Here is a 13909-nt window from a genome sequence, read left to right on the forward strand (position 1 = left end):
TTTGTGTGGTTATTCAGGCTCAAATCCATTAACCTCATCTTTTCATGAGAAAAACAGCAAATAAATCCCAAGTGAAGAACATCCTCCCAAGGTCCTTGAGAGTAAGGAAGTCCAAGAAACTGTCACAACCAAAGGAGTTGGGACTCCTAAATCAAAGCAGTACTTTGATGAGATATTAAAACAGAAAGAGGACAGTCTGAATAAAGCACTGACTGCAGTTAACATTAATGCATCAATATTGTTTCACTAATTGTAACAAGTGTACCATACTAATGTAAGATGTGGAGTAAACAGGAACTCCGTTCTACCTTCACATTTTTTCCTGAAAACCTATAAGAGTTCCAACATGGAAAGCTTATTTAAGAAGAAATTCTTTTTACAAACATTTGTGTTCTGCACATAAGGAACTCCACTAATCCATCAAACCAATTTACATTTCCTATATTTCACAATGGCAATTATCAATAGTTGTGTTCAGCTTCCAGATGTCTACAGAAGGAAGAATTCCACTGTAACAAATTCCTGAATATTATCCATCCCTATGAGATTTACATGTCCTAGGCAAATGTCATACTAACAGTGTTTTGCTGTTGTAAGCCCATTCAACTTAGTTAAAGCTCAGATGTTCCCCCAAGAGAGATGCATTTCATTTCCTTTGTACCCCACCATCTAGCAAACATGCATGTGCTTTTGGTGCAGTAATTCTACACTGCATTGTGTTGGAATCAATTTACTCTGTGAAATTTTCTTCATCATGACACATTTTTAAAGAATATGTTTGTAATTGGAAAGACTTTACCACTTTTGGAAAAGGGGGCAATGAGAATAGGGTTAGAATTGTTTCTGGACTAAAGACAATGAATAAGCATTTGCACCACTCTACAGAAATAGATTTGAAGAAAGGCTCAGAGATGCCAGGAGCATCGATATCTAGGATCCTAATTTGATCACCCTTCTGAGTACTATAATTTGATAATGCTCATTTGTAAGTATATGTCTCAGTGTAAATATTGTAACCATATGTCTCAACATTCTGAAGTCTAAGGGGCACATGCCAATTCTGAACTCTGGAAAGCAAATCTCAGGATCCAAAGTAGAAAAAATGTGGGTAACCCTTTGGACTATGTTCTATAATATTGTACCAACTACTCAATTATAAGCTTAAGCCCATGCATGGTAGTAATATACATTTATCAATCTGTCATACAATGTGGTCCCCATGAATAGACTTGCCCTAGATATTTATTAGTGCTTTAGTAATTAGTATACAGCTTGGAACTTGTATACCATAAGTCAGGAAAAATCCTGTATGAAGATAATGATAATAGCAAAACCTACACGTCATCTGGAAAAGTACAAGTAGGCCTTAATTTGTGGAGAATTTATAGTCTGGAAAGACACTGAAACTTGAAACAAGGTAAATTTTAAAAAAGCCTGGAAATATCAAACTATGAGAATAGAAACACTGTGTGCGTAATGTTAACTGGCAATGACCATAAGCACATTCTATTTACTTTGTCAACTATATATGAATTTTGAGTGATTTAAAGTTTTCTGAAGTATAACATAAAATTGGACAAATATTGCAACCAATCACATAATTTTTTTATTTAATTTGGTTTACTAGTGTGATCCCTGGGAGAAGGAGTACATAGGTCTATATAAGGCCTCAAAGGAAATATCTGGAGAAAGAATCGAACCCGTATTTGCCTCATCTGTAAGATGGGAGGGATGGGTAGAAGTAGACAGGACCCCTTCTGGATGGTAGAGTTCTAGGATTTAGCTAGAAAGGACAGCCATGGGAGGTAGTAACCTGAAGTACTCAAGCTAGAGCTTTGAATATCTGCCGAGAAAAAAGGTTTAGTATGAAGACAACCTTTAGGCAAGAGGCTGCGTCCTATCCTAATGATACAAAGTCCCTCTCCTTTTCCCCAGGAGAGGAAATATGCCACATGGAGGTAGATCTGAGGTCCAGGGCCAGGAACAGAGCGTTTTATGCCCCAGAGAATATTAGGAACAGTCTGATTGGGCAACCAAATGTATATTATGCATCCTGCTTTTACATCTAAAATAAATGGCTTGGGTATTGGCAGCAGTGGTAAAACATTAAAAATGATTTTTATATGTCAGTGTCAGAAAAAAAAATCTTTTCTATCTCATTAAAAACAGAAGAATGAGTGCCAAAAAATGGCATGAAGTAAACCAAATTCCTCTAGTGCAACCCCTCACCTCTGTATAACGTGCTCAGTGTGCAGTTTCTCTCAGGTAATACGCTGAATGGTTGCTTTATGTAAACAAAAGAATAAACAGTACAGCGGAGCCCATCGAAAGCGCCGTTTCAACAGGCTGCCCTTTGAATGAGGTTTGGGATTAACAGCAATTCTAATACCTTATCCAAATAATTGCTCAAAGGGTCCTCCAAGGTCTGCTTTTTCCTGTCACTGCCTGACATATTTTCCTAGAATACTTCTCCCTACTGATCTGTCTTTCTGTGCTTTGAATATTTGTCCAAACTTAACCTAAAAAGAATGTAATTGTGCCATAAAACCTTTAATTATAAAGGAGCATGAGGAGGAAGAGGAGGTCGAGAAAAATCCCTTCATTTCTTTGATGGACTTCAAAAAGGAGGGCTGGTACTGTCTGTAAACCAAACTGGTAAGAACAAGTAAAACTGGATCTACAAAACCTTCACGGTTAGAATGAGACTCTGTATTTCAGACTCAATTCTCTGTAAATCTGACCAATCAACTCCACTGTTATGCCCCTTGTACCTATGACTTTGAAAAAAAAAAACCCTCATTTTAGGACATTGCTAAATGACTTTAAGTACTGGTTACAGTATATATATATACTGTATCCATACATATTTATATATGGATAAAAGTTTTAAAAAACAAGAGAAAAGTGGCAGGGGGAGCAGCGGATGTTTGTTCACAGCCTTGAGTTTGATTCCTGTTTTGTTTGTTATCGTAGGAAAAATGTCTATAACATAGCATGAGGGGTCAGGGAGGGCAACCATGGGCGCCGCACTAGAATTCAACCCAGGAAGAGGTTGAGAAAACTGAAGTCTGGACAGTGAAGAGGTGAAAGCGGAATATGAAGAGCCGCATGGGAGACCAGCTAACTTTTGCTCCAGTCTCATCACCCTGGCTCAGTAGGCTGTTCTAACCCCCAGTCACAGGGGCAAGTTGTAGTCAGAGGCAAACAGGGTCTCAACCTCAGCAGATACTCAGGAGACCAGTAGAGGACGTCATCTGTGGCCTGGGATATTCACATGGTGTCATGACGCCGGCGGTGTAGGGACAAGTGGTCAGATCGAGAAAAACTGCGGTTGCAGTCTGTGCACCGGAAGGGCTTGATGCCTGTGTGCTTACGGAAATGGCGGGTGAGCTCATCCGAGCGAGCAAATTTCCAGGAGCAGCCATCCCAGGTGCATTTGTAAGGCTTCTCTCCTGCAGGGGGAACACAGCAAAATGAAGGTAATCAGGAAATGACTGACTACCAGAAAGACAGCAGAATACATAATTTATATTTATATCAAAGCTTTAGTACAAAAGTAAGACAATCACCTCGAAGGGGCACTCTCATTCACCTTTTTAACTAATAAGTTTGACAAATAAAAATCATATTGCGCCAGGTGGTGGTGGCGCACGCCTTTAATCCCAGCACTCAGGAGGCAGAGCCAGGTGGATCTCTGTGAGTCCGAGGCCAGACTGGTCTACAGAGCAAGATCCAGGAAAGGCGCCAAAGCTACACAGAGAAACCTTGTCTCGAAAAACCAATAAAAAAATCATATTGCTTGTCTTCTACAAGTTTCAAAATATGCACACACTGTGGACTGGTTAAATCTAGCTGATTAGCATATGCATTACTTCACATACTTACCATTTTTTATAGTGAGGATACTTAAAAATTTACCCGACTACACACTGCTGTTTGCAGAAGGTCTAAACTTAGCCTGCGACGGTGAAGTGGAGGGAACACGGGCTCTCAAAGAGTCTTTGAATCCTGCTTCTACCACACTAACCATATAGTAAATAGTCTATTTTCTCAAATCTAAACAGAGGCAAAAATATCTCACAAGGTTGTTCAAAACATTTTAAAAGGTAAACAGTGGAGGCTAGACATAGGAAAGCATCCCTGCAACCCTAGCACTCAGGAGGGAGAGGCAGGAGGAACATTACAAGTTTGAGGCCAAGCTAGACTACATAGTGAGTTCCAGGCTATGCAAGGCTATACAGTGAGGTACTGTCTCAAAAGAAAAATGAAAAAAAAAAAAAGGGTCAGATTGCTAGTCTAAACTGTATTAGCTACATTTCTCCTCTCTGTGACCAAATGCCTGGCAAGAAGTAAGTTAGGGAAGAAAGGACTTATTCTGGATCACAGTTTGAGGGCATGCAGTGCATCAAGGCAAAGTAAACATGGTGGCAGCAGCCTCCATTACCTCGGGAACTTGGTTCAGCGTGTACTCTAGATCGGGAAGCAGAAAGAGGACAGAAAGTGGGGCTGGGCTGTAAGCCTACCTCCCAGAGATTCACTTCCTACAGCCAAGCCCCAACTGCCAAAAATTCCACAACCTCCCCCAAACAGCTCGAGCAGCTGGGGGCCAAGTTTTCAAACACAGGAGCCTGTAGGCGGAATTTGACATGCAAATTGTAACACAAATCCAGGTGGCTGCTACTTTCTACTCCGCTCCACGAGTCCAACTACATTCTTTCATCTGATGCTTCTTAATGAACAATCTGAAATAAAGCCATCCGCAAGAAGAACATGTGATTCAACGGGAAGAGCACTGGATGAAAGCTGGCTCGCTTCTTTCTGTGTAAGGTCGGAAACTCGTACATGGAAAGGAATGGGGCGAGCTGTCAAGCCCAAGTAGTTTAAATAGCTCCACGCTCAGACTCTTAAGGTTCTAACCGGATTATATATGGGACATGAATGCTCAGGAGAGAAAGAAAAATGGCCAAAAAAAAAAGTAGTATAGGAAGAATTACCATAGCGCAATCCCGTTATATGCATAGGTCACATACCATACATTTGTACACTCAAGATAAAGGAAACATCAATACACTGAAATAGAAATTATAGAAAAAGTATCAACAATGATAAAAGTAACGGTGAAGGATAGTAGGAGGCCTTTTTTTAAAGTAACTTTTTGTACTGCTTGAATACTTTAAAAATATGATATAGACATATATTATATATAAAAAAATAAGCCAGGAGGGGTAGTGAACACATGTAATCCTAGTACTAAAGAAACTGAGGTAGGAGGTCCAAGAATTTGAGGCTAGACTGGGTTCCTAAGTGAAATTATGTTGCAAAAGTTAATTAATTGGGGCTGGAGAGATGGCTCAATGGTTCTGAGCACTGGATGCTCTTGCAGAGGACCCAGGCTCAATTCCCAGCACCCACATGGTAGGTACCTCACCACCACCAGTAACTCCAGTTACAGAGGATCTGATGCCTTCTACTAGCCTCTGTGGCACCAGGCACACACATGGTGCACAGACATACATACATGGGAAACACCCATATGCATAAAATAAAAATAAATAAATCTAATTTTTTTTCTGAGACAGGGTTTCTCTGTGTAGCCCTGGCTATCCTGGAATTCACTCTGTAGACCAGGGTGGTCTTGAACTTAGAGATCTGCCTGCCTCTGCCTCCCAAGTGCTGGGATTAAAGGTGTGTACCACCACTGCCCATCCTAAGTATTTTTAATTAAAGGAACTATGTTATATGGACAAATAAATATTAACTGTGGTTAAATCTAGGTCATAAATCATAGCAATATTCATTTTTTCCTTAATATGCTTCTGTTTCTCATCTACTATGATGAGTATGTATTATTTTACAATCAGAGACAACAATGCAGACACAGAGTGTATCAGGATTCTAACAGTTTGTTCTTCTATCCCTCTTTTCCCCGTTATAAAATTTCCTGGGCATTTCCTTTTTTCTGTTTTCAATTCTGGTGGCAATCTGATTTGCATCTTTTCGCTTACTGCTTGCCACCTACCGACCCTCCCAAGTGTTCACTAATTAACTGGACGTACAGCTGTTATATAATGGGACAATAGAGTGGAGTCCAGTCTAGCTCACATTTGGAGTATTACCCGGAAACTATTTGGTTGATCAAAGATGGTACTTACTGATAATTTCAATATTCAGAAATTGCCACATAAGCCTCTAAGAAGAATGACACCCAGCTGAATGTATCGAATGTATTAAGACTAAAGATAACCTGGGTGTAGTGGTACACTACCTTTAATCCCAGACCCACAAGGCAGAAACAGGGAGATCTCTGAGCTCAAAGTCAGCCTGCTCTACATAGTGAATTTTAGCCTAGGCAGGGCTACCTTGTCTAACTCTCTCACCAAACAAAAGAAAAGACTGGAAGGTTACACATGCTTATTAACATCTAGAAAGAACAGGATTTCAGAGAACGTAGAGTGCAAATGAGATTTTCTTTTGCTTTGATTCAATACAGTAGTATCCCATCCCCACACTTCACAACAGCTTTGCTATGTATAGACTTTATTGTAATTGCTCAAGGATTTCTCCTAGGAATTCCTATTTTCAGTACACCAGGATGAATAATAACCAACTTGTTAAAGTAGTGCCACCATGTGGTGATCTGAGCTCACTGCTAGAGCACTCATTCAAAATAGTAGTGCAGGAAGAAGTCCATCTTTCTAGTTCAAGATCTGCCTTTCATCATGGTTAAAGAAGCTTTTGTTCAAGCTAATGTCAGTGTTATCTAGACACCAAAACCTGATGAGGACATATGAAAAAAAAGCAAGGAAGCAAGGTATAGGCCAACAGCCTTTATGAACATAGACACAAAAGTCCTCAATAGATTATTTTCAAACTGAATTAAACAGCATATCAAAAACAATAAGGCATGGTTAACTTGATTAAATTCTGGTATGCCAGGATGGGTCAACATACACACATCAATAAATGTAACACAGTACATAAATAGGATCAAAGATAAATATCCCATGATAATCTCAATAAATGCAGGACAGGACTCTGATACAGTTCAACATATATTCATAATATAAGCCTTGAAGAAATTAGGAACAGGAGGATCACATCTTAACATGATAAAGGCTATATACAGCAAATCTATAGCCAGCATAATACTGAATGAGGAGAAACCAGAAACATTGCTTGTACAATAAAAAAGACAAAGATGTTGATGTCTGCAATCCATACTCCTTTTGAATACAGTGCTTGAAATTTTATACACAGCAATAAAGCAAGATAAGAAGAGAGAGAGAGAAAGAGAGAGAGAGAGAGAGAGAGAGAGAGAGAGAGAGAGAGAACTGAGATAGGCTTTCTTCACTTGGTAAAGGTGCTTGCTGCCAAGCCTGATCACCTGAGTTTTATTTTTCTAGTAATAAAAATATACGTAGTGGGGCTGGAGAGATGGCTCAGCGGTTAAGAGCACTGGCTGTTCTTCCAGAGGTTCTGAGTTCAATTCCCAGCAACCACATGGTGGCTCACAACCATCTGTAATGAGATCTGGTGCCCTCTTCTGGCCTGAAGGGACACATGCAGGCAAAACACTGTATATGTAATAAATAAATAAATCTTTAAAAAAAAAAAAATATAGGTAGTACTTAAAAGGAAACAAAATCAAAAGCAGAACCCGACAGTAAATATTGTTATGACTCTTCTGCATCCCTTTATCATCACTTCATTAACACCATGCTATAGTTAAACAGTGAACCTGAATGATATCCTAAAGCCCCTTTCCAATACTAACATGACTATTTTACAAGATATATAATAAAACGATGTGGAAAATGTATGTGTACTACAGCCTTTTAATTTTCTTTACCTTTCCTTTTTTTTTTTTTTTTTTTTTTTGATCTTTCAAGACAGGGTTTCTCTGTGTAGCCCTGGCTGTCTGGGAACCCTCCCTGTAGACCAGGCTGGCCTTGAACTCACAGAGATCTGCCTGCCTCTGCCTAAGTGCTGGGATTAAAGGTGTGTGCCATCACTGCCTGGCTCACTGGAAATTTATATGGATGAACAAAAGAAAGTGACTGGATTATGAGGGTGATAATTAATGCTTTATCTATTCACGCTCTTAAAACTTTATACTCTTCTTAAGTGATGGAAAACACGAAGCAGGGCCTGCATAGAGGAAGTAGATCAGTGGGCGCATGAAGGTATAGAAACTTAGAAGGCATATCTTGTCCATGGCCTTTCTTTGTTTATCTCCGTGTCTCTTGTACGCCACCATGTGGTGAGTCGCTCTGTTCCCTGACATGCTCTGCCCCGAGATGTTCTGCATCACTAGAAGCAAGAGACAGGTGGCCATAGACTAAAACCTCTGAAACCAGAAACCAAAATAAATTTTCCTCTTTAAAGTCGATTTGCTCAAATATTTAGTTAAAACGATAAGGAGCATCTAATGTACATATATTGGGGAAAGATCATCCCTGACAATAAACGGTATTGGGAAAACTGGATATCCACATGCAAAGCATTGAAAATATATCCCTATTTCTCACTAAACAAAGCTCAACCCAAAGTGGTATAGAAACTAATGTCAGAACCATAATTTTGAAATTCTTAGAGGAAAATATGTAAGACACTTCAATGACTCTAATAGCTCAGGAAATAAAATCAAGACACATGGGGTGATAACAAATTAAAATGCATCTGCAGAATAAAGAAACAATAGAAGACACTGATAACCAATAGAATGAGAGAAAAATCTCAGCTAGTTATGCATATGAGAGAGGATTAACATCCAAAATATACAAAGAATTCAAAACAGTTAACAGCAAATGAGTAATTCACTCACTAAATGGAAAAATGATGTGAACACACACACTACTGAAAATAAGAAACACAAATGCTCTAGTAGATCCATGAAAAAATGCTTGCTTTTCAGCCATTACAGATGCACAAAAGAAACCTAGACTCTATCTTAGCCTGGCCAGAATGGCTAGTATAATAAATAAACAAATATACAATATGCTGAGAAGAATATGGAGAAAAAAGATTCCTGATGTACTGCTGGTAGAAAAGTAAACTAGTACACAGACAACTGTATGGAGATTCCTTAAACAAGACTAAAAAATATGATGAGTGTGCTATCGGATGCTTATAATCCCTGCACTTGGGAGATGGAGGCAAAAGTATCAGAAATTCAAGGTCAGCCTCAACTACATAGCACGTTTGAGGTCAGAGGTGGCTACAGGAGAGATGCCATGTCAAAAAACCAAAAACAACAAAAGAAAACCAAACAAAAATCGAAGGGGCTGGGGATGTAGTGAAGTTGGTAGAGCACTTGCATACCATGCATGATGCCTTGGGTTTATTTAATAGCTAGCACTGTAAAACTAGGCACAGCAGCACACTTACTTGGAAGGTAACTGGCTTTCTGTTCTGCTAGACTGTTTCTGGTTTTAGGATAAGAACAATAGAGCCCAAACCCATAACTGGTCTCTTCTTTGTAGTTTGTCTCTCTCCCCCCCAACCTCATCTCGTAGTATCTGTATAGGCGAGTGTGTGTGCTGGAGCTAAAAGAGTGGGGGGGCGGGGTGAGGGGCAGACCTGTATGGATTCTGCGGTGAGCTTTCAGGTGGGAGCTTTTGGTGTACACTTTGCTACATCCTGCAAAGTCACACTGGTGAATCCGTCTTCTCTTTAAGTCAAGAGAGTCTTCTCCCTGCATTTGGGCCACTGTTGCTGGACTAAGAAAGAAAGAGAGAAAACCAGTTACAGTGGTGGTATTTTGTACCGTCTTATCATTGATGCAAATTTCATGCTAGCTCCCCAAGAGAAGAAATAATTAGAACAACGTAAGCAATTCTTTTAACTAGGGCCAGTCTGCTTAGGAAATGTAGCTCCCTGAGAAAGCACTGGAGGTGGAAATTTTTCCTTGAGTAGCTACGTTGTCAAACAGTGTGAACATTTCACTTCAACAAGTGCCATTCTTGTGCTTAACAAAATACATTTTTCATATAACATGTTTGTTCAATGCTAGCTAATTGCTTCTGATTCGTTTCAAGATTAAAAGACCAGGCTATTTTAAATTTATAGAGAAAAACACTACAAAAGTATAATTTATAGAAAATTGGAAGATTTTTTTTTCAAGGATAGAATTCGTGACATACAATTAGAATGTAATTCTATCATAACATGCATGAACATACACATGTCTGTACACACACTTAGATAGTTCTTAGGAAAGCAGCTAGCTTGTATATTGTTTTCCTCAAACTTTTATTGTTGTGTTCTGTTCATTCTAATGCTATGCGTGCGTGTGTGCGCGCACACACACACACACACACACACAGTTCCAACTTACTCTTGTTGAAATCCCTGCAGACTCTGTAAGGCTGAGGATCCACTCTCAATAGCACTCTCCTCACTATCACTTGGAAACTCCAGTGGAGACATGGAGGTGGGGTCAACTTTGACTAAAAACAAAGAAAGGGAGCACTGTAGACAAGGATGTATGCAGCCCTACAATTATTTTCACCTCAACAATCATTTTCAGGATTCCCAGCTTGGCCCATATTAAGAAGTGGAAAATAGAAAAATCATTAAAGAAAGAAAGAGGAGAAAGACAGTAATGGCTAAACAATTATTTTTAGCATAAGAAGGGACACAGGTGTCTTGGAAGGAAGGGTAGCAAGAATTGTTCTCGCATCACCAGAATGTGAATTTCCCTAGGACACGATCTAAGTGTGATATATCCATCCCTCTACCACCAGCTCCTGGGAAAGGGTCTGCAGAAAAGATGGGTTCCACATATTTTGGGAACACTGAAGTCTTTGAACAGTTCCCTGACTGTCATAAGAGAATTCCTAGGATTATCCCAACAATTACGACACTCAAAGCTGATTGTAATATTACATATATGGTGACGATAAATATTTCAAACCATGTCAGAAGCAAGAGATTTTCTTTGATCATTTCTGATTATGAATTAAATAAATGTAATTCTGGAAAGGGACCTATTGTTGAGGACAATGAAAGATGGAGCTTAATTTAGACCTTCTGAATTCTGAGCTCACTTCAAAAGTGAAGTAAGACAGGCCTGGTGACACAGGCCTGTAAGCCCAGCTACTCAATAGGCTGATGCAGAAGAACCGTGAGTTCAACATCTGCTTGGGTAATATGTTTAAAACCAGTCTGAGTACATTCATGAAACTGTATCTCACACAAAAAATATTTTGCTTTTGTTTTTGTTCTTTAATTCAAAAAGAAGCCTGGGGGTGTATTTGAGTAGTAGAGTACTTGTTTAATATATGTTAGACCCTAAATTAAACTAACAGTATCACAAAACATAAATAAATACATAGATGACAGCATATGAAACTCTGAGCAAATTTTCAACCTTCTTTGTTCAACAAATGATCTGTAGCTAAACAACTACTAGGGAGCCCTGTGGAGGGTGTCTCTGGAGAGGTGCACAGTCACATCATAAAAGTCTTCTCGAGAATTCCCAACTCAGTTAGGAAAAATGGCCTCATACTCTTGAAATCAAATAAAATCTTAGAAGCAATAAAAGCTTAAAAGGAAGGTCACAGATGTCAAAGAAAGGGCTGCCCAGGAAACGTGGATACATTGCAGAGACTTTTCTGTAGAGACCAGAGCTAAGCCTGGCTAAGCTACGGTAGTGATAGGAATACTGAGTTTTCTCACAAAGCATTCCAAACTATTTGTTGTTAGTTTGTGTATTAACTCAGTGTTCAAATTTTGTATTTTGCTTTAAAACAGCAATACTTTAAATATGCTTTAAATTATTTACTATCAAATAATAGTACATAAGAATCCTAGGAAGATACATAATAGTTCACTCAAGAATAGGCATCCCTGTTTGAGAAACATGGACTATCTCAAGGAGATGAATTATAGGTTCTTTTGTGACAAGGTCTCCTTATGTAACCCAGACCACAGTGTGGCCTGGAACTTGTAGTCCAAGGCTAGCCTGGGACTCATAATCATCCTGCCCTAGCCTCTCAAGTGCTGAGATTATAGATATGTGCCAAGATACATGGCTCATTATACATTCTTAAGCATTATATAGAAATTATTTTAAAACCACTTTCTAAAAAAATGATAATTACAACAAGTCCCCTTTGAAACAGTGTCGCTCCAAATTGGAAGAGGTGAAAAGAGACAAGATAGAATGGCTCAGAAAGTTAGTTCTCGGGAGGCAAGTGACAGTAGGAAGCTGTCAACCCCAGCCACACTCACCTGATCCAGCATTTTTGCCATCTCCTCCAATGAGTGGGACAGTAATCGCTGCAGGATTCCCATCTGCAGGCAAACTGGTATAGACCATCGGCAAAGACTGAACCACCAGTGGGATGGTCTTTAGTCCACCCATCTTATTTGGCAAGCTGACTGAGGGGATAGTGTGAATCACATGTAAGATCGGCTGGCCCCCGGTCCCCTGAGAGGAGGCCAGGATAGAGCCTGGAGTGAGAACGGTAGGGATGGTTGCTGATGTGCCCGTATCAGATGAAGTAGACACCACGATGGCTTGGGCTGCAGCCGGTGGCCTGGGAGGCCGTATTGGGGCTTGCAGCATGCTAGCAGGCTGGAGAGGAGCCTTCGGTTTGTGAAAGGAAAGATCGACCGGCTCCACCTGGGGCAGGTTGAAATCACTAGCCAGCAGCTCTTCCGGAGGCTCGATCTTGATATCATTAAACAAGGCTGGGTTCTCCATCGAGCTGGCATCCAGGAGTGGGGAAGAAGTCATATTTCTTCTGTCTACTGTCACAGGGGGATGTCTGATCTGAACAGGGCCGGGGACCTAAAACAAACGATTACAAGGGAAGACAGCCACCGTTAGTGACATAGGAACAATGGAAGAAAGACATCTCTACACTCATGGAAAAGATACATCATACTGAAAGAAATGAGACCATAACACACTAAAGAATAAAAAGGAAAGAAAATGCCACTAAGCACCAGTGTTAAGTATTGGCAATCAAAGATCTAAAATGAAATTCAATTTTAACTTGAAAAATCCAATGAAAGGATATTCATTTAGAAAATAGCTCCTCGATAAAAAAAAAAAAAAGCAGAAACCGTTACATCATCCTCTTGCAAAAGCATTGTGCTAAGTCCAGTGACAGTAGCTATGAATAAGACACAGCAATGATATTCTTATTTATGAATAAGACACAGCTAAGTTTATACTAACTATGATATTAGAATAATATGAGTAGCTTATAAGTCATACCAAAAGAAGTGATGTGACATATGAACAGGAAGCCTCAGAGAAACAAATGAGGAAGTAGATGTAGCACAGTGGTACGCCCCTTGCCTAGCAAAATCAAAGCCATAGGTTCCATTTCCAACACTAAAAAGGTTTGTTGGGGTGGCAGGGAGTGGGGGTTAGGTAATTTCTTCTATCTAGACAGGGAAGGCTTTAAAGAGAAGGTGACATTTTAGATGAGTCAGAGAATTAATAGGCTTTCTCAAGGAGAGAAAAAAGGTAAGAATAACACTTCTATTTGCAATGGTATATTAGCAGATAATATGCACCGGGAATATGATACAGTGTAATTAGTTGAATTTACATGCAAGATTAAAATCTGTAAATTCTAAATTGTGGCATATTTAAAAATAAATGCACATCTATAATCCCATCAATTGGGAGGCTGAAGCAGGAGAGGCTGAAGTGAGAGGGTCATGAGATTGAGGCCAGCCTGGGATACACAGTAAGACTTGGTCTACATACATACATACACACATACACACATACACACACACACACACACACACACACACACACACACACACACACACACATGCATACACAGAGAGATAAAGATATAGAAACAGAAACAGAGACACAGACAAAGACATTTGCACTCCCATGTCCACTGCAGCTCTATTCACAACAGCCAAGACATGGATG

General features: G+C 39.6%; 1 protein-coding gene across 1 annotated transcript; it reads right to left on the minus strand.

Annotated features, from left to right (window-relative positions):
- Positions 1-1583: 1583 nt before the first annotated feature.
- On the minus strand, positions 1584-12790 carry Klf8 (KLF transcription factor 8). Its single transcript, XM_059251285.1, has 4 exons — positions 12235-12790; positions 10337-10448; positions 9580-9719; positions 1584-3452 (listed from the first exon to the last, which is right to left on the minus strand). The coding sequence occupies exons 1-4, from the start codon at positions 12740-12742 to the stop codon at positions 3271-3273; spliced, it is 942 nt and encodes a 313-aa protein (XP_059107268.1). The 5' UTR covers positions 12743-12790; the 3' UTR covers positions 1584-3270.
- Positions 12791-13909: the final 1119 nt, after the last annotated feature.

This window comes from Peromyscus eremicus, chromosome X (assembly GCF_949786415.1).
Source record: "Peromyscus eremicus chromosome X, PerEre_H2_v1, whole genome shotgun sequence".
Taxonomy (NCBI): Eukaryota; Metazoa; Chordata; class Mammalia; order Rodentia; family Cricetidae; genus Peromyscus; species Peromyscus eremicus.

Bases quoted from the DNA above. Each gene is read 5' to 3' on its own strand.
- Klf8 (XM_059251285.1), bottom strand. From the start codon at position 12,742: ATGACTTCTTCCCCACTCCTGGATGCCAGCTCGATGGAGAACCCAGCC. The intron at 10,449-12,234 runs GTGAGTGTGGCT...CTTTGTTTTTAG, and splicing joins TGGCAAAAATGCTGGATCAG to TCAAAGTTGACCCCACCTCC. The intron at 3,453-9,579 runs GTCTGCCCCTCA...TTCCCCCTGCAG, and splicing joins TCACCGCAGAATCCATACAG to GAGAGAAGCCTTACAAATGC.